The 27142-nt window shown below is 43.5% G+C and overlaps 1 protein-coding gene and 1 long non-coding RNA gene across 3 annotated transcripts in view; one reads left to right on the top strand and one right to left on the bottom strand.

The window, feature by feature from the left end:
- Positions 1–5053: 5053 nt before the first annotated feature.
- LOC140683989 (uncharacterized) lies at positions 5054–25804 on the bottom strand. 2 transcript variants are annotated; one of them, XR_012055741.1, is made up of 3 exons: positions 25671–25804; positions 22444–22515; positions 5054–8051 (listed from the first exon to the last, which is right to left on the bottom strand). It is a non-coding gene; the product is annotated as an uncharacterized lncRNA (long non-coding RNA). The 2 variants fall into 2 exon arrangements; XR_012055740.1 differs by lacking the exon at positions 22444–22515 and having other exon boundaries at positions 25671–25799.
- Positions 25199–27142, top strand: part of TSPAN5 (tetraspanin 5) — an 82418-nt gene continuing 80474 nt past the window's right edge. The window contains exon 1 of the mRNA XM_002194199.7: positions 25199–25788. Coding sequence (XP_002194235.1) covers positions 25708–25788 — 81 coding nt within the window. The 5' untranslated portion in view covers positions 25199–25707. The remainder of the gene's footprint in view (positions 25789–27142) is intronic.

Below are 27142 nucleotides of genomic sequence, written 5' to 3' on the forward strand. Positions count from 1 at the left end.
AGCTCAAAGTTTTCATCCTGCCTAATAGAATCCTTTCTTACTAAATTGCTTGGAAAAAGTACTCTGGACTCCATTCTGGGACTCTTACTAAATGCAAAAAAAACCCCAAAAACTTTGCATTTTAGTCTCTGGAAGTGTCGTGGATCTTCCCTTTGATATGTGACGACCTACATTTCCAAGAAGCTTTATTTTTGAGTCTTGGCCTGATGGTTTTAAAACTAGTTTTTAAGAACACCCTGCACTCAAGTGCTCTACCAGACAATTAAGCTTGATAGTTAAAACCATAGAGCTTTCAGGCTGCCTGGCACTTAACTTTTAGAGGACTTTGCCCTCTTAAAAACAGTCAGTGATTTCTGCAAAGTTTTTTTGTGAATAGGTTTTACTTAGGTCTTAAAATAACTTTTTTTTAAATGCAGAATTTGTGCCTTTTCCCATTGGGTAAGAAACAGGCAAATGAAAATGACATGACCAGGAAGGAAATAGGTATAACTATTTCATTTTGAGACATTTCATGCCTGTCCATCTGAATTCTTTGGAGGGCAGAAGTGCAGAGTGCATTAGCAAGCAGTGTGGAACCAGTCCTGTGGAAGGCACCTGCTGCACCTCTCCATCATTGCTGTAGAGCTTCAGGAGCTGTTCAATCCCAAAGGCTTGCCATTTTTGATCTCTTTGTGGGACACCCATTCACTGCAGCTGCTTGAACAGGTTTTCTGTCTGTTAGAAGTTTTGTATTCTGCCAGAATTTGTTTTCAGGTGTCTGGCTCTGGCACTGCAGCAAAGCCTTTAATAAGCACTTAAATTCCTTCCCCTGTGATAAAAACCACGGTCACCCTTCCTCTTGCCTGGTGGCTGTCTGGCACTTTCCCAAAAGACTATGGGATTCCCTCCTAGCCTTCCTGTTTTGAAATAAAGCAGGTTCTGATGTCCAGAGCTAAATGTGAATTATGGCTGTGCACATGATGGTTGTTATGCTTCCCAGCATTAACTTGTTATTTTGTGTGATGCCTTAAATGTAAAAACATCCTAGCTGAAGTCGGCCTGTTGGTATCAGTTTGCCTGCTAACCAAACAACTGAGATTTTTTTTTTTTATTCCCTGCTAGTACTGAGCGTGTGACAAGCTTAGCTGTGAATTTGTGGGGTTTATGACTGTGTGGGGTTTATGACTGCCTATGCTTTTCTTGTCTCCATTTTTCTAATCCTGATGCTTTTCAAGCCTTACTAAAACGTGTTTAATAAAGGGGAAAATTACACTGAGTCTAGTCACCGCTTTTTTAGTCACTGTGATGCCATGGAGAATTCCAGGTGTTGCTAAACCCAGATAAAGACCACGTGTGACTTCTTTGGCATAATAATCTGCTTATGGGATTTCATTTTTTTTATTTCTAGCCATGTAAGTATGATAATAGTGAAAATGATACTTGAAAGTGTGTGTGAATATATCGTATATAAGCAAAAATTACTCATCTATTTTTTCAAAGTAGAAAACTGTTTTGTTATTTCTAAAAGGTTTCTTTGACTTTCTGTAATGACTTACTGGATTTTGCTTACAATTGGTAGTTTAGATCGATCTTTTTTCCTATGTTGTGCCTATTATTGTTATCAAAGAGTTGGAGCCAGCCTCATAGGTCAGGTTTGGCATTCTTTGAAGTAAAGCTAGTTTTTGAGCCTTATCTTCCTCCATATGTACAGGGTAGTTTATCCTAGTGCATCTTGCCCTGAGCCGTACAAATACGCAGAAAATATAATGGGAAATTGGAAGGTACTACTTTATTTCTGTAGTTTGAATGAAAATAAAGTTTCTGAGGATCTAATGTCTCAGCTTCTTGACTCTGTATGGGATGTAGAGAAATGCAGCTCAAACATTAATGAGTGTGAAACTACTTTGAAACCTGTGTTCTCTTCAGTTTGCATCTTGTGTGTCGCTGGGGCTCCTGCGGCTCACCCACACATCAGCGTTCTTCTAAGCAGAGCTGGTGTTAACAGCAGTGATTGCAACACTGTAACGCTGGTGATTGCAAAATCACTGCTCTTCCCTTGTTTACCGGAGTTCTCCAGTAGGAAGGAGTAGTCTAAATATGGTGTAGTGGATCAACCAGCAGGAAAGTGCAGCTGAACCCTTCATGGGAGCTCCTGTTGTGCCACTGCAGTGACAAACAGCTGGAACCAGTGCCGGGAAGTAGCAGGAGGGCTTTGGTCTGCCTGTGCTGTCCACTGGGGCTTCAGCACCAGAAAAAAACTGTAGGTGTTACCACTGCACATCTGTGCACTTAGAGTGCCAGAGAGGTCTTCTGATACAAGAGTAGATGTTTGACTTGGCTGTAAACTGACCCCACTACATGTTCATATTGTATGTTTGAAGTGGAGATGCTGCTTCAAAGTTTCTCTGAACCAGGAAATGTCATCCTTCAGTATATTTCCTAAAAGCGAGGGAGAAATTTGCAGGCTGACATGTGGGGACAGATGCATTCCAGATTGTTTGGGTAAAAAAAGGAAAAAAGCTGAAAAAGTTCCCTTAAGTATTTATTGCTTCATCGGGAAAGGGGGGGGGGGGTCAGGGGGAGGTGGGCATCAAGGGTGGAACTGAGGTTTGATTGTTTTTTTATTTTTCTCTGCCTCAAGCCGTGAGGGTTTTTCAAAGGTGCTTTGGGGAGAAATAAAAATTGGCAACTAGATTTGAGCACAGACACTTTTATGGAATTTTAAGGTAAATTCCCCCTTCAAGGTTCTGGTATTCCTTTAATTATGGCTACAGTAGCCCCTAACCCTCAGTGTTATTTAAAGTTTGTGAGGGTGACAAGGCCACATGAATGTCTCTTTTTGTCTTCATTAAACTGGTGCTTTGCCAATGTTTTGTGGGGGTCATAACAGTGGTGCAGAGTATTCATAGGCTGTAGCAGCAATAACTGCTGCAAAAAAGCATTGTTTGGATATGGATGGCTTAAGTAATAGATGATTCCTTCACATTTGTGTGAAATGTGAAAATGATACAAAGGGAAGAATTAGGTTTTGTAATGGATTTGATGCTTTTCCTTGGCCACTGTTTCTTGGTAGAGGCGGTGGTGTCCAGGTGTCCCTGCACAGCTGTCTGATGGCTGCAGGAGTGATGGCATTGCTGAGGGGACACTGAGGGAGCTCTTGGCAGCTGGGAGCTGCTTCTGTTCTCTGAGTTTGTGCTGTGGGTGCTCTTGGTTATCTCCAGTAAGCTCCAGGACTGAGAGATGAGGTTTTCACTTCTACTCTGCGACACGATCTCCTCCAGCTGCACTCCTGCGGTGTGCAAACCTGCTCGTGGTTCTGTGCACTTGCTGTAGCTGCACTAACCCTGCCCCTTGTGTGGCTTCCTAGGTGGGTATTCATGAGAAATTCTAGGTGTTCTGCCAGAACAGGCTTAATTCTGGATTGAATAAAACCCAACCGACCTTTCCTCTTCTATGCTCATAAGGCTACAATTTAACTGCACTAGAAGTACTATGGTTTGGGGTCATCACTAGTTAAATTAACTTGAGGCAACTCAGTCCTACTCCTTGCCTTTAATTTTAGACTTTTCTAGGTTTGAACAGCAGAGAATCAGCTTCTTTGACATGCTGGAGTGTCTTTGTTTAAACACAGATAAGCTTGAACTATGGCTGAGGTCTGCCTTCCTGTCCCCTAAAGGAATTTGCAGCAGAATTGGCATGTGTCAGCAAGGGAATAAAATGCCTTGGCAGTGTGAGGTGTTTGCAGTGAGATCATTTGCTGGCTGTCCTGTTGCCAAGTGCTGTGTCTTGCAGTGCTGGGTCCAGACTTTGTAAGAAGGTTTGTACAGGTTTTAACTACGTTTGAGAATACGCCTGTCTTAACATCATGGTTTCTTCCATGTGTTTTGTCAATTTTCAGAGGTTTCATTTTTGACATTTTATAACAGTTTCTGAGGATTTCTGCAGCATTGCTGAGCTGTGCTCAATGGTAACTATTATTGATACTATTAACTATTTTGTATATATATAACTGTTATTGGCGTGCTAACATTTTCTAGCAGTTCTGGAGCACCATGCTGGTTTTTGCACCTGCGTGCTGGCTGCAGCTGGGTTGGTTTGGAGTAGAAGAGAGAAGAGCTTCCTAGCTGCCTCATGCATTTATTGAGGGTTGGTTTGAGGAGTTTTTTCCCAAAGCTGAGCCATAACCTTAAAATGGAGACTGCAGATAGTAAAGGCATTCTTTCAGTTCACCTCTCAGTGGAGAGGGGGTGGCCAGCAGCAGATACAGGAGCATCCTCACAGGAATGTGCCAGAGGGCAGTGAAACAATTACTCAAAAGCAACTGAACTCCTGGGGCACTGAAACAGCTTCTCCTGGATCTGAAGTGGTCAACCCAAAATGCTGTTCAAATCTGTAGGTTTTGTCCCAAACGTTGTAATTCCTCCTTTGCAGCTGCTTTGTGAGGTCACTGCTGTGCATGTATCAGTTCTATCAGTTGCTTTTCTTAATGCAGCATTTTTGGTCTTCCCAGTTCACCCCATGCTCATCCCTTACTACAGTGGGCAGAAATCAGTTTCTGAAACAGTTTTGTTGGACAGGGCAGTTCATATTTTCCAGTTTGTAGTCTACGGTCTCCCTTGGAACAATTGACTGTAAAGGCCTTTTAACTGCAGAAGACAAGAAAGGGAAGAAAATAAGCTTGCAGCTCTGTGCAGCAAAGTCCCTGTGTAAACATCAACCAGACAAGAAAATAAAGACTTCTGCTCTCCGGATGGAGTTTGCTGTAGCATTGGTCCAATGTTCAGCTCAGGTGTTAGCAGAAGGCTCTGGGGTGACATGAAAGGAAGAAAGGCAGAGAAAAGTTTCTGTCACTTCCTGATAGTCTGCCAAAGTCCATCCTGGTCTTCATGTCTGTGTGGGGAGTGCTGGGGTAGAAAATGCAATCATAGGGCTTCCCTACTTTACTTCTATCTTTGTGACGTTTTACAGAAAAGTAATTCAAGTGAGTTTGAGGCCTTGTAGAAAGGGAAACAAGTCAGATAAGCTGCTACTTAAATCTTTTGTTTGGTCATCTAGTGAGACCTAGTAGTTTGGGTTTGTTTTTTTTTTTAATGAATTTCAGGGAACACTGCGGACTGCATTGTTTTCCAGTAACTAGCTGTGTGGCATTTGGTGTGATCTGTTCTTTCTGCATTTTTACCCATGGAGAAAACAGTCATTGACAACTTTAAAAACTTAATTTGTTGGTTTGGGGCTTTTTTCCCTTTCAGCAAAGTTTCTTTTTTGCTTTGTCATTAAGCAACACAGGGACAATCTGTCATGGCCTAGATTTTGCTGCAGAGGCTTTAGAAAGAGTCAGGGAAAGGAATGTGTGGTTTAGGAATTTTGCCCTGGAAAAAGGAATGCCTCAATGACACAGAATGGGCAGATATTAGGAAGATCCAGCAAGATTATGTGCTCACTTAGGGAGATGGTTTGCCAGACGCACAGGTAAGAACAGCTCCAGTCCACCCAGGCTGCAAACTTCCTGACTCCAGTGCCATTCCTGCCTTTTAGGCATCCTCTTTTCTCTGTTTCCTGCAAGGTTGTTCTGCTGAGGGCATGTGGCCACGTATTTCCCTGCAGCAGGCTGAGGATCACACACACAGAGTGTTTGGGAGCTTCACCAGGTGTGTGTTTTGTTTCCAGATTGGCTCTGGAAAGGTTTGACAGCTGGGCCTGTTCCCACTTCCCGCCTGGCTAAAATGATTGGATGCTGACCCAAATACTTGCAAGTACACATTTTCCAGGTGCAGGCTCCAGCTGCCATCTGCCCTCAAGCAGCCATAAGATGGTTCTATAAAAAACTTCAAGTGGTGAACACACGTGGAAGGAGACATTTGGCAATACAGCAGTAGGCGGTGTATCCCAAATCCCAAAAGAACTCCAGTAAAAAGATACACACAAACCAGCAGTGCCTTGCCATTCCCAACAGCTGGTATTGTGTTTGCCATATTTAGGACCACCTAAAAACACCTTCACTGTGTGTTCCTTTAAAGCTGCTCCTGTCTGCCCCAGCAAGAAGGACTTAACACATTTGGAGAAATCAATGGGCTTCTGCTGCAGGGGGTTGTGGCATGGGCTGGCTTTTGCAGGGAGCCCTTGAGAGAGCTTATTTCTTTCATCTGGTGGTATGAGATGTTCAAGAGGAAAATAACTGTTGCAGAAATTGTTCTTGTGCCTTGCCACAGTCTAAAGCTAGAAATGCCATAGAGCAGTTCTCTGTAGCTGCCTGGATTAGAGAGGTAACTTGTAAACCACGGTGGATGTTTTTGGAAATGCTGATAGTTGTTTTCAGCATGCAGTTTGATGTGACTGTTTTTTCCTCTTCAGTGCAGGAGGATAAAAATGTAACATATTTTTAAATTGTTATCCATTACTATGAGTTGTGGTACAGGTAGGAAAAATTAATTATATGTAACTATAACACTGAACTGGGCTGATAGGAACTTGTGTTCTGTAGACTCAAATGTCAATAAAACGGGATATGCTTTACTTGTCTCCATGTGGTAAAGTCCAGGACCTTTTTATTCTCTGGAGGCAGCTTAAAAACCCAAAATTTCCCCCAAATGCAGGAGTTTCATTACTGCTAGTAAAGCTTTAAGGATACTTTGTTACTTGGAGCATTCCATGCAGAAAATTACTTTCTGGCTCACTTGGGAGCCAGGACCTCTGCTGTTTGCCTTCCTTTGGCATATGCTGTATTCTCAACCATGCTTATTTTAAACTTGAGGCTGACAGCAAAGGTGTCCTACCAACTTGGTTAAAATATTGACTGAACTTTGTGTCCTGTTTCCTACAGCGGCCAGTGACAGATGATTAGGAAACAGCTTGAGGAATGAAAGATCCATAGTTTTTCCTTTGGGATCCCTTGTCCACTTTTGGCAAAAAAAACTGTGTACCTAAGGCTGCTGTGTTTAATAGCTCCTGATTGATCTGTCTCCATTAATTTGATGAGTCCCTTTCTGAATGAATTTATAATACTGATTTTTGAAGTTGACACAGCAATTGAATTTCCAGCACAGCGATGCATTGTGAGAAAGCACTTCCATTGGTGTCATTGTAGCTTTCCACAAAGCAATTGAGATTGAGCCTCCCCTTTCAATTCAGTTTGGTGGCAGCATGTCAGAGCTACCACTCAACAAAAGAGGGTGCAGATACCTTTGCTTGCTTTTTTTCTTTTTTCTTCAAACCGTACTCTCTGCCAGTCCTGTTTGCAGTTTAGGTTTTTTTGTGGGTTTCTGTTGTTGAGTACTGGAAGCCTGGTTAATCTTCCACCTAGGGCCGTGCAAACCATACTGTTACAATGTCTAAATAAAAGTCTTGCAATTGACTCATAAATGCCATAAAAATAAAGAAGTGGCAGAAGGAGAAAATCTGGTTGCAAATAAAAAAAAGAGCAACCCCTGATAATTAGCACAACTTTTCCAAAGTAGTACTATGTGGCCCTCTCCAAGTCTGCCTCACCTGATCAAGAGGACCAGGCTGTTTCAAATGCAAGCACCCTGTTAACAGTTAAATCACTAAGTCCAGATGTTGCTTGGCAGAGCTGTCTGTAGGTAGTGTGTGATTTTCACTTTGCTGATGCTGTAAATCCTCTTTCAGTTAGACGTAACCAAATGCAAATGGTGCCACCTTCGCAAAGGAACCTTCTGTGCCTGCGCTCTGGCCTCGGGTGTTGCTGTTTTCAAACAGCCCCACGATGACTTCAGGAACCTTGTGACCTAATAAATGAAACAGCCATAAACAAAGGCAGCCTGATCTCCTCACTCAGGCATTTTGCCACGGAAAGTCAGTGTTTGCTGGCTCAACACTGTCAAATAGGAGAGGCACTGAGAGGGAGGTGGCTCATCATGGAAACTCATCTTTGTCGAGGTGAGGGAGCTTCATGCAGTCCCGTCGCTCTGGGCTCTGCAGATCCGGACCCGCAGCAGCCCGAGAAGCGGGACCCCAGCATTGGGGCAGAGCTGTATTTCCATGGGACCATCTCCCTGAAGGAGCACAGGCCTGTCTCTTCCTGCTGCCTTCTTCCAGAGTTCAGGCTCCCTCCTCCACTGAAGAAAGAAGAAAAAAAAAACGCTTCACAGTCTTTTGAGGTAGCTAAAGTAGCTCTTTCTTTGAAAGCTGACCTTCAAGGGAATAAATGCTGTCAGCCAGATCCTACTTTGTGCTGTTCGAAGAAAGGCTGAAGTGAGAGAGATGTTTTGAGAAGATCAGGATTATTTTTTTCTTTATTTTCTATTCTGCTTGTTCTTTATGTCCCAATTTTAAGATCCTGTCTATCCTGGTGACAGAATTCCTGACCTGGAAATGTAGAAGTATGAATTAACAAGAGCAAAACTTGGGTCTGCTTGAGAGGAAGTTTTTTGTGGGTTTTTTTCCTTCCTTTGGTTATTCTAGAATAATTAATTCATTATGAAGCTTGCAAAAAGGAAGGAACTACTGTTAATGGTAAATACTAATATGTATAAAACTCTCATTGTCATAGGTATTACCTTTACTTTTTAGGGAATTTGACCTATTACTGCAGTCTGAATTTCAGGTTTCTAAATTTCTGAATTTCAGAGTTTCCATGCTGAGAGAGTCTGCAATGGAGTAAAAGCCTGACCTTGATGTAATTGCTACAACTGTTCTGTGTAGAAGTGTTGATTTTTCTCTGCCAAAGAAATGTCTTATCAGATTTTATGTATCATGTTGCCTCCTGAAAAACTTAACTCCTTTTTAGACAAATTTAGTTGAAGATAAAAATATTCTTAAAATTAATAGCGCATTATTTGTACACAAATTTTAGCAGTAAAGGAAGTTTAATGAACATCCCTCATCTTACCTTCATAAAATTAACTTTCATAAATTTCTACTGTAATTTGTTAATTAAAAAAATCTTATTTATTAAGCTTACAAAAATATCAGCCAGTCCACATAATAACTTCTTGAAGATACATTTCGTACAGTCCAAGAGTAAGGGGATACAAATCTTTCAAGAACTGATTGAAGATGAGCTCAAATAATAGAGAATTCCAGCTATAACTTATTTTCCTTTGAAAAAATATGGGGGAGGAGGAGATTGTAAGATTTATAGCTACAAGAAATTTGCATTTTTTCAGTCCTCAGATGTAATTGACGTAACGGTATTTGTTACGGACCTTGATGTAATGCATAAGCTGTGTTTGGAGCCTTTATCTCACATAAATTTTCTGAGGAGATGTGTAATGCAGCTGTGAACTCGGCACAAGAGTGAGAACTGTGTGAACTGGGTATGGTGCTGCTGCTGAGTCATGCTGACAGCTCAGCCTGGGCAGCTTTAATCAAGGTTCAAAGGGGCACAGGGCATCTCTGAGCACTGAGGCAAGACCAAGGAAATCCTGCAGGCACTGCTGGTGCTCAGTTTGCTTCTTGCTGAACCTGCTGTGCCAGCCTCTGAGCTGACAGTAAGGGAAACAGTGTGGCTGCTGATCCTCAGGTTCCTGGTACTGTAATTAGGGCTTTGGCTTTTTGACTCAGTGCAGAACATCTTAAAGCAATCAGAACACTTCCTTTGCTGTCAGATGTCACTAGGGGAGTAAAGAAATTTTCATTGGCTTCAAGGATGGTGCTCAAAGTGTGACATTATAATTTTCCTTAGATGTGATTAGGCACTCTTGCAGTGGAGGCTGCCACTACTGCCAAGGGACTGTGGCAATATTTATGAAATCCTATTTACATGTGAGTTAACTGTGAATGGATGAACTTACTTTCTTCTTGTAACCAGTTGAGTTAAAACTCAAGCATGCACATGGAAAGCCAATGGAAAAGGGACTTTTATCTTATGGAATCATAAGACAAAAGTGTTTGTCCCCCAGTCAGTCATTTGTGGTATCTGCCACAGGATGTCCTTTGGCAAACATATATGTGCCATAGAAAATGGTTTTGTGGAAAAGTTCCATAATGACAGATGTTCTTTGTCATCAGGTGGGTTTATGCCAGGGACAAGGATGTACTTCCTGTTCTCTGGCTTTATGGACGTGCATTTGGTTGGGGAAAAAGATGATGTTATTTGTATGTGATAGTTCATATCCTGTCATGGCGAATTTGTCCTTTCAGTATGAGTCACACTGGTCGAAGCACTGCATGACGCCAATCAGTTGTTTCACTTTGTTAGCTGTTAAAAATACGGCTGGCTTGTTCTCTCACCTACCTTCCACTAGTTATCTTGCCTTAGATGATATAAATGAAGATCACTCCTTTTCTCACAACCAAAGACAAAGCCCACTTTTAAAGTGCACAAAAGCCCACTTTTAAAGTAGTCAATTTAAAAAGTAGCCCTCCAGCTCTGCTAACTCTGCTTTGCAGCTGCTGTCAGTTATTATTTTGTCAAAGTTCAGATTTCAAACTCGCCTATCTGCCTGACACTGGGAGGTTTCACTTTGGATATATTCATTGGATCTGACTTGAGATTTATTTACCACTCGGCTTGTTTTGCTGTTCCAAGTAAGGGCCAGCCCCTTCCTAGAGCAGAATGTATGCTGTTTGTCAGAAAGAGACAGCTTTAAGGCTGCCAGATAACCTGACCAGCCTGCTGCTCTGCTCTGTAAACAATTTTGTGGGCTCTGCTGATAATGATAAAGCAACTGCACTGGAGATGATTGGAAGATGCTGGTATCTGTAGGGCAGCAGACCAGTACTGCTCCAGCATACTTGTGAAGAAAAGCACTTACAAGCTTATGAACATTTATAACTTCTTGATACTGGTGATGGCACCCATCTGCAGTTTTTCCTGCTGTCAGTGTGTGTCTCAAGCCCCAGATGCTCACTGTTTTGGTCTCATCAAACTCCCTGCTTTGGTTCACAGGCCCACAAGAAACTCTCCATGGCTCTTTGCAAAAAAACCCTAACAATTACAAACCCCTTCCAACTTATCAAAGGGTTACTCATATAGATCTTGCCTGTATTAGGCAAGATGTCTGCCCCTAGAATGAAACAGCTGGATCCACGGAACTGCTGGTTAACTCTTTTCAGTCTGTACCTGAAAGTGATTTTAAGCCTTTCAGGATTAATATAAGCCTTTTCAGCTAGACCTACAAGGATCTACATGTGCCATTTTGCTAGTTATAAATTGTACTGTAGATTAAATGCTAAGAGATTCAGGTATTCTAAGAGTGCCATTCACCCCTGCACCAGGTGAATTTATCTGGTATGCATCTGTGATGAAAACCCTGAGAAAGAAGAGTGGGTTTGTTACAATGACAGAAATAAAAAAGTGATGGCTTTAGGTCAAACCTGTCAGGTTTCACCCCTGTGGGGAGGGTAGGGAGAAAAACACCTTTATCCTTCCTGTAAGCCATACAAATAGAAAAGCAAAGACTACAGATCAGAAGAGGGTGAAGGGAGAACCCAGGTTTAAGGAGGAAATGGCTCAAAAAGAAGCACTATGTCACCTGCAAATATTTGCTGTGATGAAGCATGGGAAGGCATAAAAGCAGCCTGAAAATCTGAGTATTTGCATCTGCAGAAAGAGAGAAGGGGAATGAGAGTGCAGACCTTGCTATTTTTTCTCTGGCTGTGTTGCCAGGGGGTCAAGACAAGTAATGGTTGCAGATGAAGCTGCTACCTTCCTCTGTCCCTAGGGCATGTGGGCAACTCAGCACCCTTCCTGCATTCCTTTCATTTTGGTGCAGCTCTGCACCTTGCACCAAATTCTTTTAGAGATCCATAGACTGTTATTACCTGCCCTTGCCTTTCCACATGTCAATTTTGCAGCAGAAATGGATCAGTTTTTCTTGATGTGACTTTGCTGTCTGCTGCCTTTAAATCAGCTTCAGCTGCTATGAGACTCAAGTGGTGACAGCTGGGAGACTGCTTAGCTGCAAGCATGGCTGGAGTTGCTCTGTGACCTGAAGAAAAAGGTGACTGCATTTTACACTCTGGGTGGCAGAATGCCATGCATTAAGGGCGATGGAAAACAGGTATGTGGGAGGAAGCCCATACTCAGTTAATACACCTAAATGTGAAGAAAGAGGATTTGGTGTCAAAGTACAGCTGTTGCCCGTGGTTTGATGCAGACAGCATGACATGAACTGCTACACCTTTGTTCCAGCTGTCACAGGCACCTAAGTTTCCATGATTTTTCATTGGCTGCTGCTCATGAAATTTGCTGCTTTTGAAATTTACTGCTTCTGACATGGAGAAATACTTTTCTCAAAGTGTGAGTGAGCCTGCAGGTTGATAGCACAGAGCTGACTGCACTCTGCTGAAAGCTTTAGTAAAACACCTTAGTCCAGCAGACTTTCAGCTCCTGGTTGCAATGGTAATTAGAAAGGAAGAGGATAAAATTGGACAGCTCTCACCAAGTCCTCTGATTTGTAGTTTCTGAAGAGATTCTTTGTCTATTCTTCTTTGCTATATAAAGGAAAATATACATATTTTCCCTTTGTGTTTAGAGAGCAGGCATGGATTAAGTTTACTAAGCAATAATCAGCTTTCACTGGTTTAAAATTAACTAAAACAAAACTAGTCTTTTTTCTCTCAGCTGGTGACAGCAGGGGACAGAAGGTGTCTGGAGGAGGTGGCTCAGGCTTTTGTGGCACTGTGAAGAGAGATGTGACCTGCAGCAAGCTCTTTCTATTGCCAGAGGCATGGTGCCATGTCCAGCCTGGATGGGTTTTCCTGGCCTATCTTCCCACCTGCCAGGATGGCTGTATGGAAAGAGAAGTGAATTCTGCACTGTGTAGGGAGGGAAGGATAAGTGTTATCTTGGTGGTGATGGGAATGCATGTCCTAGGGCTGGTTGAGAGCCAGCAACAGCAGGTGTCCTATCCTACTGTCCACCACCCTCAACATGTTCTCATAAAGAGAATGTCCTCCCCTCTCCTGTTTTGTGCTGACAGTGAAATGTTAGAGTTGTAACTGAAACAGGTATGTGGGGGATTTTGAACCCCTGTCCCTTGCAGGACACGCAGAGGCCTTTGCTACCTTCTCTTTCTTTGCTCTCTCACTGTCATGCTGAGAGCTTCAGTGTTGCTGATGGAGATGCTGTACTGCAGCTGCACTGAGTGTTCCTTGGTCCGTGGGCAGGGATGTCACCCACCACATCAGGGTGGTCCCATCCAGCCTGGCCTTGAACGGGGCCTCCCAGCAACAGGGCATCCACAGCTGCTCTGGGCAGCCTGTTCCAGTGCCTCAGCACCCCCTCAGTAAAGAACTTCTTCCTACTATCTAATTTAAATCTCTCTTCCTTTAGTTTAAAACTGTTCCCCATTTCTTATCATTATGTGTCCGTGTTCTTGTTATGTGACCTGACCCTTTGTCAGTGTGTCCTCCTAGCTCTGTATAGCCATGTTTGTATCCCTGCCAATGGGCTTTATGTGCCAGCATAAGGAGGCTGGAGCATCCATGCTCCCCAGCATGGCTGCTTTGTGGGGCTGGGGATGTTTGATTTCACTTTATCTTCTCTAATTAAGTTGCTTTATTTTGATTTTGTGTTTGGGTGTGGTCAACATGCCCACTCATCTGGAACCGCACAGTGTATGTAACTTCAGTATCTGTCTTCAGGCTCACATCATGCTGGGTCATGATTTTTTTGTTTTGGCAGAACAGCAGCTAAAGTTTTCCCTTTCTCACTATTGAGTAATTGGGCCAATGACCTCCTCCTGAAATCACAACTGTGACCCATTTTCTGTGCTGAAGCAGCAAAGGTGTAATAGTTCACAGCATAGCACAAACACAGGCATAGCAGACAACACTTACCATTTTCAGTTTCCTCTGCTGGGCCAGTCATGCTGGGAGATGTGACTAAAGGCTAAAAAACCTCCACAGGGTGTGCAAGGCCTCTGTGTGTGTTAAGCATCTTTCCATCTCCTCTTAGACAGCACTGAACTGGGGAAGGCTGTTTTCCTTCTCTAGCATTAGGGAGAGCATGGCTGTTGAGAGATAGGCTACATGGTTGGAAAAAAAAGAAAAACTGACAAACTGAAAAAACAAGTTCTGAACCTTATGAGTCCAGTTTAAACCCTGTCCCTACACAGTGGCCTGTTTATAATCCCTGTGACGCCACTAACAAAGCTTCTGCAGGCACTGAAGATTGAAGGACCTTGCTCTCAGACATCAGGCAAAGAGGAGGAGTAGAAATGGACAGCCTGATAATTTTGCAGTCCCCTAGGAAGAAGCAAACTGAGTGGGATTAACAATTGTTGAAACCTTGTTTGGCATTTCAGAGGCCTTGTTAACAACAGTGTTACAACAGCTATTCAGGAATGCTATTATACCACCAGGGCTGTCTCTGAAAAGTTGCATTTTCTAAACTGTAATTCCTTGGTTTAGCTTTCCAGGGGTGTCACTGCTGAATGTACACAGGACCTTCGATACAGGGGAGAATATTCTTCTTTTCTTTGAAGCCCCTGGCTCTGCAAATTAGTTTAGTTTTGCACTTTGGTAGAAACATGGTGTAATAAACTGTGTGGTAAAACCTCTCCACCCTCAGCCTTTAAAATCCCCAAACTCTTACTGATTTGCTCACAGCTGGGATTTCACGTGTGAGCTCAATGTTCATAGGCTTACATAATTCCTCTGCTTCCAGCTCTGCTGGCTTGTGCTTGCTTCCTCCACTCATGGAAACCACCTTATTGATCAGTTCCCTTTAAACCCCTAAGGATCCTTCCTGCCTAGGCAGTTCCCTTTAAACCCCTAAGGATACTTCCTGCCTACTCAGTGAGCAAGGCTGGCAGAATCAGTGCCTGGGTGCACAAAAGGTATCAGATAATGACATTTAGGCCAAATGTTCTATTCAGGGTATTTTGTTTCATATGCTTTTCCACAATTTAGCACCTCCTTTAATCATGGCATCTCAAGCTAGTTCATTCTGCACACATTTCATTTGCTTCTTTAGGAAAAATACCATTGTTAGTAATACTAAGAGAATCAAGGATTCATGTATTTAAGGCGAGTGATTCCTTCCAAGGGAAAAGTTTGGGATGCCCAAAGCAGGTGTGTCTGGGTGTCAGACAATAGTACTGGTAGCTGCAGGAAGACTATGCAAGGAGGACAAAGTGTAACTGATACATGTGGATTCCTCCTCAGTAGTATTACCCAAGAGGAAGTTTTTATGAGACCTGTGGTGTTTGCAATGCATCCAGAAGTCAGAGAAGGAGAAGAGGGAGAGACCTGAAAAGGGCCTAAAAAGGAAAGAATCCTTGGAAGGGCAAGGAAGAAGGCCAGGGAAAAACAAAACAAAACAAAACAAAACAAAACAGCTTAGTAGGTTGCTCTTGAAGGGCACAAAAGCAACTCACATGCCTCAGAGTCACAGTGCCCTTAAAGTTACAACAGAAATCACCAATGGGAAAAGATACTCTTCTTTACCCCCTTCTTTTCTTTCTTTTTTTTAAATTAAGTTCAAAAGGATGTCAGGAGCATGAGGCAAAGTGTTATTTGTGTAGCAGGGAAGAGACAAGTTTGAGGATATCTGTTTTAAGGAGCTGCTTCAAAAATAACCACAGGAGAGGAGTGTGTTTGCAGAGCCCAGCAGGCGACCTGCAGAGTAGTCGAAAGTGAGAGAGCAGTGGTGCCCCGAGTGTAGACAGCCCCAAATGTCTGCAGGATTGTGTACTCATTGCCAAAACACCCCAACCTGACCCCAGTGGATGTTTTACAAATTGAAGGAGGTGCTGTTTCCATGTTTTCTGCCCAAAAACATTGATCCCTTTTCTGTTGCTCTCCTTCTTGACCCCTTTTTCTTAAGTCAGCAGCTTTTAAATTCCACTTTCAAGTCTTTAAAAAATAACTATGTTTCAATGAATCTCCAAAAAATATGGCAAAGGAATGCAGATTTGGGTACTACTTCATCCCAAAGATGAGGTCTTATTCACCAGAAAAAAGAAAGGAAAAGCAGACTGTCAGATTTTGGAGCAGGATGCTCATGTCCAGCATTCTGCCCTAGCCTATTTACTGCTGCCTACAGGAACAGACAGCAAACTTGGCCACTGATTTACTGAGATGCTTCAAGAAAGTCCATTACACCTTACCAGTTGCTTCAGTTTCCTGGTGGGTAAAAGAGAGAAGTGAGAAGTACAACTTTTATCCTTGTTTTCTTTCTGAAGTCTGTGGTTTCAGACAGCTCTGAAAGTGTTATGGTGTAGGATTCAATGCAAATATCAGGTGTGATCCATTAGTGAAAAGAAAGTGGTAAAGCCAGATGGTGTGAGACATCCCACTGGGGAACACCATGTTTCAGGCACCATGCAGGTAATTTCTCCTGTTAGCCAGGTAAGAGAGCATGTTTGGGAAAGGCCAAATGAAAACTGAGCATAATTGCTCATTGGGAGATTCACCCTTTCCATGGCCAAATACTCCTTAGAACAGAACTTTGTCAAAACATGCCTGATGAATTTGCATCTCTATTTTCTAATGTTACATTGGAAAATCAATGGCAAGAACCACTTCAAAGTAGCAACCAGATGTTTCCTCCCTGCTTTTTTTTGCTATCACTGTGAGTAACAGAAACCTTTCACAAAGAGAAGTGAGGGTTTGAGATGTAGTAGCTGATAACACTCGGGGAGGACACAGCTGTATTTCTTTTCTACACTAGTGGCTGTCAGCTGACTTGCTATCCCCTGCCTCAAGGGAAGCATTATCCTCTGTGCTCCCTCCAGTACTGTGTTTTCTGATAAAGAACAAATGTTTCTGCTACAATCAGTTCACATTGCAGTAACTACTTGGAACAAAGCTCTGGTTTCCGTTATAAAAATTCTTACAGCACAAAATTAACTATTTGGAGTTTCACAGAATTATTCCACATTCACCTAGCTATGACTGGTATAACCAGAACCAAACACTTTGGCCACTGTTTGGAAGCTGACTATAAGCTGCAATGCAGCATCATGTGTCTGTAAAGCAAGAAAGGGTTGCTTTGGACAAAATCTGATATCTCAGAAGTGTTGAGTAGCAGTCAAATTAGCTAATCAAATGAGTTCACCAATGGTCATTTCATATCTAGGCTGCTTACACCATCCCACTCTTCAGTGCCCAAGAAAGTTGCAAACTAGGCCCTGTAGGACTTGCATCTGACTGCTTTCAAGGAGACTTGGTATTCTAAACATTGAGATCACTTTTGCAATGGGAGCTTTGGCATATTGGGCTGAATTCTGAGAGGTATTCAGGCATACAAATTGTTTGGTTTTTAAACTTTTCTTGAAATATTTAATGGTTTACTCTTTTGATGTCTCTTCTGGCTTTGCCAAGGTAATGTTTTTTCTATTACTTTGTAATCACACAGAAGATATAAAACAGTTCACTCTCAATAAATTAACAAGTATTTCATTCCAGCTTGGACTCAGCATATGGCTTTCTTTGTGTAGTTGTTTGATTGCATCATTCTCATTTCAAATGTGAAAATTTGGATTAAACCTTTCTTTTCCATGTGTGAAGTGGGACACAAGTGCATTGCATCATTTGGTTGTGCATATCCACTGGACATGTGTTCTCTGCTATGGGATATGGAAAACTGCCCACATTTTTCTCTGACTGCTGCTGTACAGATACAGGCAGGATAGCAAGTATAAGCTCGTTAGGACAAAGATGTGTTCTGAAAGAGAACAAGCACTGTAAGCAGGCACCTGTAAACAGATGTTCTTTACAGTGCAGAAGTGGCTGAGTGCGGGCTCTTCCTTGTCCACCCAGCCAAAGCTGCCCCTGTGTTTGACATTGTCGCTGCTCCTGCCACCCTTTCTCCCGGTTTTGCTGCAGGGTCCTTTGGACCTTGGCTTGCTCCCTAAATGTCTCACTGCTGCCGAGTCCTGAACCAGTCAAAATCTGGGCAATGTCTTCTCCCAGAGCAGAGGGAGGCCCTGAGATGCAGCATCCCTCTGGAAGGCAGACACCAGCAGGCTGCACAGTGGGGTAATTTACCACTAGATGGCTGGACCTCCTTTTTGTCCAGCTCAGTTTTGTTCCCAGCTCAGTGACTGTGCTTAGCCCACAACAGTGGACTCGTTGTAAGCTCTCTGCCCACCCACTTTATAGCTTAACATTTTTAAACAGATGATGCTTTTAGCAGATTTACCTTCATTATGAATAGTTCAAACTTTTGAAATGTACTGAAAGAGCTGTGGTAATATCTAAGAAAATTATAAGTTTTTTGCAAGACAAAACATAAACGCTCCCTAATCCTGTTCTTGGGGTTTTTTCCATTCCATGTATAATACAATTTTCACTGAGTCTTATTTCGTAGGTGTATGCATAAGTGGGACACATTTAACAGTTCATCACTCAGACTGAACTACAGCATCATAATGTCCTGAAATAGTCACAGCCACGTGCTTTGATCTGGTGAATTTGGTGGTATAAAATCTGTAAAACTTTGAGACACTGACACACGTGTCACTGTGATTTGGGGCAGCAATGTCTTTCCTTTAAGAAAAATTATTTTGCCCACAGTCAACATCTTCAAAAAATTAATACCTCTGGATGAAAAATGTCAACTTTTTGATGACTGCAGATTAATACATCATAGAGAACAAGAAGACCCACTTCAAAAGGAAGATTTCTACTGCCTGAAAGCAGACAAGAGGAATAGGCAAAGAATCTGTTTTCTGAAGATAGCACTTTTTTCCCCCTTATCAGTCTCTTTACATTTTCAGCTCTGTTACTTGTATTTAATGGGTTCACACTGTGTGTCTATAGATGTATTTGTATCCTGAGTTCAAACCAAGAGAAAGGTATGTTTTCAAATTAAAATTATTTTAGCTGTTTTGCTGTCACAGCACTGGCATTTTATGTTTGCCACTTGCAGGAACAAGGAGGAGTCATTGTCCCTGCTTCCAAGGTAATATTACCTAAAATATCAAACCTGGAAGTCTTAGGGCACTTTAACACCTTTGTGGGAGATGGAAGATGTGTCTAAAGATGATGAGACATGAAATAGTAAGGTGAAGATGAATCTAGAAATAGTTCTGGGCTGGGTTTTCTTTTCTAAGTAGCAGTCTCTCACAGTTCAATTTTCTTAAAGTGCTATGACAGAAAAAAAAAAAAAAGAAAAAAGAAGCTGATGATTTAACTAGTGTGGTAGAAGAGCAGGAAATTCAGATGAACTACACCCATCAAGACTCACAGAGAAACACAGGTAGTGAAACATACAGCAAAGATGAACCTCTGAATAAATAGACCTCAAAATTAATTTGTTCAACCCAAAAACCCAAAAAGAATATTAGTGGCTATTCTGTTCTCATTTGCAGAAGGGTTTCTTGTTCTGTTAATGCAACAGAAGACCATAAGAAAGGCTTGAAAATTTCCATTTAGTGGACTTGCAGACAAATAAATTGTAAATTTTTTAAAGTGCTTCCTTTCTACAGGTGCCTGAAGTGTAACGTGCAGATTATTTATGAAGAGCAACCTCACATTTGGAAGTAGTCCAGAAACAAAGTCCTACTTGATCCTATCACAAGCAGAATGTTGTTACTGAGCCCAGAATGTCAGATGTAGCATAATCACAGGCATTGCGTATTCCTCCTATGACGCTGTGGGAAGCAAAAAGCCATAGTTTGTAATCACTCTAGTAGTGCTATTTTATGCCTTTTGGGAATGTTTAAATAAACTTATTTTATTTACCTTGTTCCTAAGCAGGTCCACTGATATAAGCTATACAGAATACTACTGGAAAATACCTGTTCACCAGTGCTGTTACAAGTTCTACATTTGCTGTGGCAGCTCTGCATAACATCTGAGAAATCAGAAGTGTCAATACCAAAGGTAAAGGAAACTGGTATCTTTGATCCAGCTATGTGGTAGCTGTCACCGGATATTAATAGAGATGGTAGGTTTGAAGAACCAGACACAAAATTGTGAGGAAATCAGCTTAAATGTATCACCAAGCTTCCTTTGGGATTATCAGCTCACTTGCACAGTCCTAATAAACTGTTAGGGGCCCTGTTGTACAGTCTGACAGACAGGAGACACCAATGTCACAGCAGAGATGACAGCATTTTTGTCACTGCTCTTTCCATAGCTCAGATGAACAAGCCTGTTCCCGACAGAGGGTGGGGGGTGGCTCCCTGCAGCCAGGCTGCACTTCACATCTGTGCCCTCCTCCAGCAGGTGCTGACACCCTTGTGCATCTCATTGCTCTCCCCAAAGGGTTTTGAATCAGCTCTGCTGTGAAGGCAAGGACATACAGTCCCTTCAGATCACAGCATCTCTATAGCCATTTGAATCAAAAAGCAATGAAAAAAAAAGTTACTTGGATTTGAAATTAGATTTTTTTTGCACAGTCGGCTTTTTCCATTCTATTCTCAGCAAGACAATTTAAGCTCCTGCCTGCACAGGGGTCTGGGTGCTGAACTCCTGACCAAGCTGGCCAAACAGGTATTCCCTGCCTTTTAGTTCAATTATTGGCTAGGCCATGGTGGAAAACTTCTAGAAGCTGGGCTTTGAGATTAATTGCTCTTCTAGCCTCCCTTCCTACCACACTGGCAGCAACTTGAAGCCTACAACTGCCAGATTTGCAGTTGTGCACTATCTTCTCCCACCACCTGCTTGCATTCCCTGACCTTCTGACAGGTTTACAGGTGTTCCTGGAAAGAGGTGCCAGAATGATTCCTGAGGGATTGTTCTTGCAGTAAACTCTGATCCAGGTTCCCAGGAGAAACAAAAATCTTCACAAGGGAGAATGGGAGAAGCTCAGGTGGTTTAGGCCTGAGCAAAGGAAACCCTTGAAGGGAAACATTCTCAAAGATTGAGAATGATTGAGAAGAAATGGTGGATTTTCAGGAAATCCTATCAGCATTAAAAACACTCAGAGGAAATAGTCACTCTCCTGAGTGGTATTACAGAGCTAACACTGTAAGTTAAACCTCTGAGTTGAGTGTGCCTTGTATTATATGATGAAGAATGACTGAAAGCAAGTCAGAGGGCCTTGAAAAACCTAATGGACCTTAAGAAGATCATATGGTGTTCTGTTACTGGATAAACACTGGTTGTCCTTTCGGACAGAGCATCGTCAAGAATTATACCTGAACCTTCAGGTATACACAGGCAATAGTCCATGGTTGGGAAGTGAGAAGCTTCCAAATTTGCAGAGTTTGTCCAGTGCTTTTAGCAATACTAAGTGAAAAATAGAAATTTGGCAGTTACTGGAGTCTAAGTTTATATCCATTTTAATGACCATGGTCCAGTAGCATCAGTAATGGGAGAGGAGGTGACTACCCACACTGATGGCAGTTATCCTTAATTCAGGACTGCAAAACTGTGTCTCTTTTTGTAGAATAATGCATACGTTTTATCTCATTAAACCCCGTCACTGTCATGTCCATAAAATGGTTGTAAGAACGACCTCATTATGAATGCCCTTTGAGCCAGTTTGATTGTTTGAGTGCTTGGAACCACACATGCAGCCATTGCATGACAGTGAGCTATGGACCAGGTATGTTATACTATTCCAGATTCACTGTTGTATAGACTTGTCAGGGCTTAATCCCTGATAAGAAAGAGCTGTGTAAAGAACTCCAGAACAGGGTCTTGCTGAGGCACAGAAACAGAGCTGTGTGCCAGGATGTTTGCTCCAGGCAGCACCGCGGTGCAGCTGCAGCCCCGGGCGCTCCTTTGCCCCTGCCCGCACAGCCGTGGGCAGGAAGTGCCACCACTCCCACCCCTTCCTCTCACAAGGAGCAGATGCAGCAGCTCAAGGTGCCCGACACAAAAAGAAATAAAGGCTTGGATACACACTGTCTTCAGAAAATAAAATCAGACACAATGCAACTGGTTATTGGTTGTTATTTGGTACGCCTTAGCTTCAGTTTCTGGCCTCTAGCCCCTGTAGATGTATAGACACGCTTCATGCTTTGTGAGTCATCCTAACAACATTGTTGTTATCACATTATAATGATGTTGGGTTGGTCCTGTGAGATGATATTATTATCCAGTATTGAGAGCTAAGTTTCAGATGAAAAAGCAGCTCAATACTCACCAGTGTTACCCATAACAGTAATTAGTCAGTACTTGCACTTGTTATTCTTGAGGGAAGCTGAAATCATGTTCACATCTGGGGCAGAGCATGTACTTCCACCAAGGCCAATACAACTTGTATCACTACTCGAGTTTAGTTCTATGAAATTCTTACCTCAGAATTCCTTCTAAACCTAAACAATGTCCCCTCATCAGTGCTTGCACTTTTGCTAAGCAGAAAACAAAGTGGTTTTATGGTTGCAAAACTAGAAAATGAACACAAATGGCATTATGAGCTAGTATGTTATTTATATTTAAAAATATTCAGAGGTAGATAACACCTCTGACTCTATAAATCTTGTCTGTCAGAAAGCTCTGTGATTTCCCCATGGAAAAAGACTGCTATCTTATGAATTCCCACTAAAATGGAGTGTCTAGGAAGTAACCAGACTTATGGACACAGACACTGAACTTTTCTTAGACCACAGGTCTTTATCTCTGCATGTGGCATGAGGTGAGATTGGCAATGGGATAACTCACGGATCTACAGCCTTCACTGTGCTGTGCTGCTATTTTTCTTCTCGAGTCACTCCTGCTTGCATTTCTTTTACCCTGGAAAATGTCAAAGAATTCATAGATCAAAAAACAGGAGCTGACACAAAGACAGAGCTACTGGATCTAAGGAATGATTTTCAGGAACTGGGTTGAGGACTCTTTGCTTGGTGGGAAGTAAGAATTTCAGAGTCCACAACTATACCTCTTTTAAGATATGAACTTCTCAAACTTGACACACTTTTTAATTTTAGAGTTGGCCGGCCTTTAGTCAGAAGAAGTCCATTTATATCTGCATCTTAGAGACAGAAAATAGATTTAGTCATTCAGATGGGACTTTTTCTCAATGTCGGTAGCAAATCAAAGCATTCCTGGTGTTATGAAGCACTCTGATGCTAGATGCAGCTTTGTCATTGAAATACCGCCCATTAGTACTCCTGTGCCTTGTCAGATGAATTATGAACTGATGGAATTTGAATAACTGTCTTGCCCTTCTGCAAGAAAAGGTAATATTGCTCCTGCTTAGTATCGCCTCAGGCTTTTGTGCCAAAACATCACAGTAGAATTCAGTGTTGACTGGTAACTAACAGTGAATTTAAAGTGCTGTCACAGTCATCCTGCTCAGCTTCCTGGCCTAAGTGGCCAAAGCAGGTAAGCAATCCACAAGAGATGGCACAAAGTTGAAGGACGGGGATTTTTTTTATCCCCGTTTGTTTAGGACAGGAGGCAAAATGTGTTTGCAGAGGTTGCTGCAGGTGCAGAAGGCTCTGCTACAGCTGGCATTCTGAAAGAACAATTACCTACATCAAAGCTGTTCTGCTGCCCTTGCTATCTGCTTGCTTATTACACACAAAGTGAATTAAAAAGAGCAGGATTCTGTGTTCAATACCTTCTTCAAGTGAGCAATCTAACCCTAAAAACCAGACATCCTTAAGCTGATCAGATGATGGGACAATGTGAAATTATTTGGCTCTAAAGGACACTTGGCAATCATAATACCATGCTCAATTGAGAAAGCAAGTGAACTCATGTAAATATGATGCTATAAATGATGTAGGTTGCATTTATTTTTGAGTTGTTGGGAATAAATCGATTGATAGGTAAAATATCTGATATTGTTACTGAATTTATCATAAAAAATATTACCCTGCAATATTTTGCTCTTGCCTGTGAAGAATTAAAATGCTAAAGGGTGCCAACACGTGATGCTAGGAGCATGTTATGACAGTAATATTATAAATGTTTGTACAGGTTGTCACCAGTATGTGAAGCCACTTGTAAAAACAGCACCTTAATATAATACATTTTTGCCATACTGTACTGTAAGTAGCGATGTGCCCTTATTCACTGGTACAGAACATACACATTACTAATTACTCATCCTTTTCTACCCTGTTCCCATGGATGGTCTTGCAAAGACAGTGCTAAAAATAGACACAGGGATAACACTCATGTGATAAACTATACAGTCGTGGTCAAAGTGTTGCACTAATTTCTCATTTACCAAAAACATTGCTTATTTTCATGGATGCATTTCAGCAAATGCTTTTTTCTTCTCATCATCTACCAGATGTGATAGACAAATATTTCTCTTTGCTCTCAAAAAGATTCATAACAAGGTCCCATAACTGATATGATGTGATCTTGAATCAAGACTGCCTTCCGTAGTTCTCTTAGTATCCTGTTTCTGAAGTGTGTTACCTCGCAATCCTGTAGAGATGGGAAATGCATTTTATTATAAAGAAATCTTCCATCTATTGAATCAAAAGTTATACTTGCAGAATCACATAAACACAGAACCGATTAGGTTGGAAAAGACCTCCAAGACTGAGTCCAACTTTCACCAATCTCCACCTTGTCAACCAGATCGTGGCACTGAGTGCCACATCCAGTCTTAACACCTCCGGGGGTGGTGACTCTGCCACCTCCCTGGGCAGCCCATTCCTGAGTTGAACAACCCTTTTTGTTTAGGAATTCCTCCTAATGTCCAACCTAAACCTCGCAGCACGGCTTGAGGCCATTTCCTCTCATTCTGTCACAGCTGGCACGACGTGCTTTCAGGGAGCTGTGGAGAGTGATAAGGTCACCCCTGAGGCTCCTCTTCTCCAGCCTCTCTTAAGAGCTGGACCAGGAAATTTTGAAGGCTTGATCCATTGAAATGAGGATCCTTCAGTAAAGAAAACTGTTAATTATGCTGTTAATTCCAGACCACGTGCACTCTGAATCCCGAACAGCATATGAATACAACGGAGCCCCATAACTTTATGGCGGTCAGATTCAATATAAACTCAAGGGATGTTAAAATACAAACCCTACCAATCATTGTAAAATGGTTCTTCATGTGTTTCTGCGCGTGTGGCGCATACGAGATCATGTGGGAGGCGATCTGACGGCGCCCATTGAGAACAACCTGCACGGTGCTATTACAGTCTTGCCCCTCCTCATCACCGCAGCCAGCCTAGAACCGGCGCTGCCCTCCTGGCAGCGCTCCCGCTGCGGAGCGGTGTGCTCTGTGCCCTGTGCCGGGCGGGACCAGTCCTGGCTGTCTCGGCACCCCCCGGCCTGTGTCACCGCGGGCCGGCGAACGGGAGGGACGGACAGAGGGACAGAGGGACGGAGGGACGGCGGGCAGGAGGCACGGCGGGCTGGAGCCCCTCAGCCCGGCACGCCCGGCCCGGGCGGAGCCTCAGGGCCGCTCCCGCCCCGCCCCCAGCGCGGCGGCGCTCGCGCTGCCGGATTGGCGGGGAGCGGTGCCAATCAGGCCGCGGGGCGGGCGCGCGCGGCGGCCCCTTGGCGCTGAGGGGGCGCGCGGCTCCGGCCTCTGCCCGGGCCGATCCTGCCCCGGCGGCGCCGTTCCCGGCGGCCGCCCCGATCCCGCTCGCTCTCTCCTGCCTCCCGCCGCGAGCAGCCGGGGCCTCCTCCATGCGGGAGAAGAGGAGGAGGAGGAGGAGGTGGGAGCTGCTCGCCGGCCATCCCCGGCGCCCGGCAAGTCGGATCCGACCCGCCGCCGCGCCGTTCCTGCCGCATCTCCCCGCGGCGCGGAGCCGGCCTTGAGCTCTGCCCGCCGCCCGGCCCCGGACCCCTCCTCATAGTCTTGCCCCCACCTCCTTCTAGTCTTCCCAGACCCCTCCTCCTACTCTTCCTCCTTTTTATTTGTTGTGTTTTTTTTTTTTTTTGTAATTCTCCCCCTTTCCCCCTCCCCCTCTGGTTCTCACCCTGGCTGCGAGCAAAGCGTCTTCATGAGCGCAGAGGATGTCCGGAAAGCACTACAAGGGGCCTGAAGTCAGTTGTTGCATCAAATATTTCATCTTCGGCTTCAATGTCATTTTCTGGGTAAGTGGGGCCGGTTTCGTGTCTTCCTCTGCTTCCTCCTCCTCCTCGCCGGCCGCCGCCGCTCCCGAGCAGGGCAGGGCCGTGTGACAGCCAGCCCGGCGTGAGGCCGCGGGGCGTTCGGGATGGGGCGCGGGTGCGCGGCCGGGGCTGCCGCCGCCTCCGGCCCGACCGCCCGGGTCAGCCCTTCCCCGGGCAACTTGTGGTGCTGCATTCCTCCACCTCCCGAGGGTGCCGATTCTCTTCCCTTCCGGCCCTCCTAATTGCTTTTGTTGTTAGTACGAAGAGGATTTCGTGCTTCTTCCCACCTCCCCGTCTTTTCCTTGTTTCGTGTTCCCTCCTTCTTTCCCCCACCTTTGCTTTGTGGTGGGAGAGGACGAGGGCAACCAGGCACCCAGGCCTGGAGAGAGAATTGATCTGCATGTTTTCACCCTGCCATCCCTGTTGGATGCAAATAATAGAAAGAATCACAGCTCAGGTACTCTGCACAGTGCTGTTTAATGATTTCACAGTGATGAAATTGTGTATGGCACAGGTTTATTATGATTAGCTGTTAACACATAGTAGTAGTAGCAATAATAGCATGGAGGAGGGGGGGGGGAAAGAATATTTCCACCCATACCTAAAGTGCAAGCCTGTAGGTGGCCTGTTTGGGCATTTGTTGGGATTCCTGGCTGTGCTGCTTGATCTGCCTGCACAGTATCTTGTTGCACCATTGCCCACTGGCTGTGGAGTAAGCAGAACTGTACAATGAAATGTAACCTGCCTGTAACATTACTTCTGGCATCTTCTCAATGTGTTGGATTTGGAAGAGATGCCGCTGTTTTTGGATGTTTGTGCCAAATTTAATAACTACGGGCTGGGATGGGGTGAGCATTCTCACACATGTTAAAGTCAGGTGAAGGCTTTTACATGTACAGTTCCTGTTTAACATGAGGTATTCCACAGAGCAATGAGAAACATGCACAAACCCAGCTTGACAGATTCACAGAATATTCTGAGTTGGAAGGACCATCAGGATCAGAGAGTCCAGCTCTGGATCAAACCCAGATAGTGTGGATGTGTTTTTGAGGTCCTTTGGGAGCAAGCTGAATACATATCCACTATAGTGGCTTGTTTGGGCTAGAAAGGAGGATTGGGGGAAAATGCCTCAACACCACCTTGAAGGTTATGGATGAAGGTAGGAAAGAACAGAGGAGAGAAACCTTCTGGGCAGTGCTGGGCTTCTACTTGTCCCCTTGAAGAGAACAGAGGTCAGTGGTTACATGGAAAGCAGGTATCCATAGCTAACCTCAGGTCTGTGTTCTTGGAAAATAAACAGATCTGAAGAAGACGTTTTGCAAGGATGGGAGTTTTG

This window comes from Taeniopygia guttata, chromosome 4 (assembly GCF_048771995.1).
Source record: "Taeniopygia guttata chromosome 4, bTaeGut7.mat, whole genome shotgun sequence".
NCBI lineage: Eukaryota > Metazoa > Chordata > Aves > Passeriformes > Estrildidae > Taeniopygia > Taeniopygia guttata.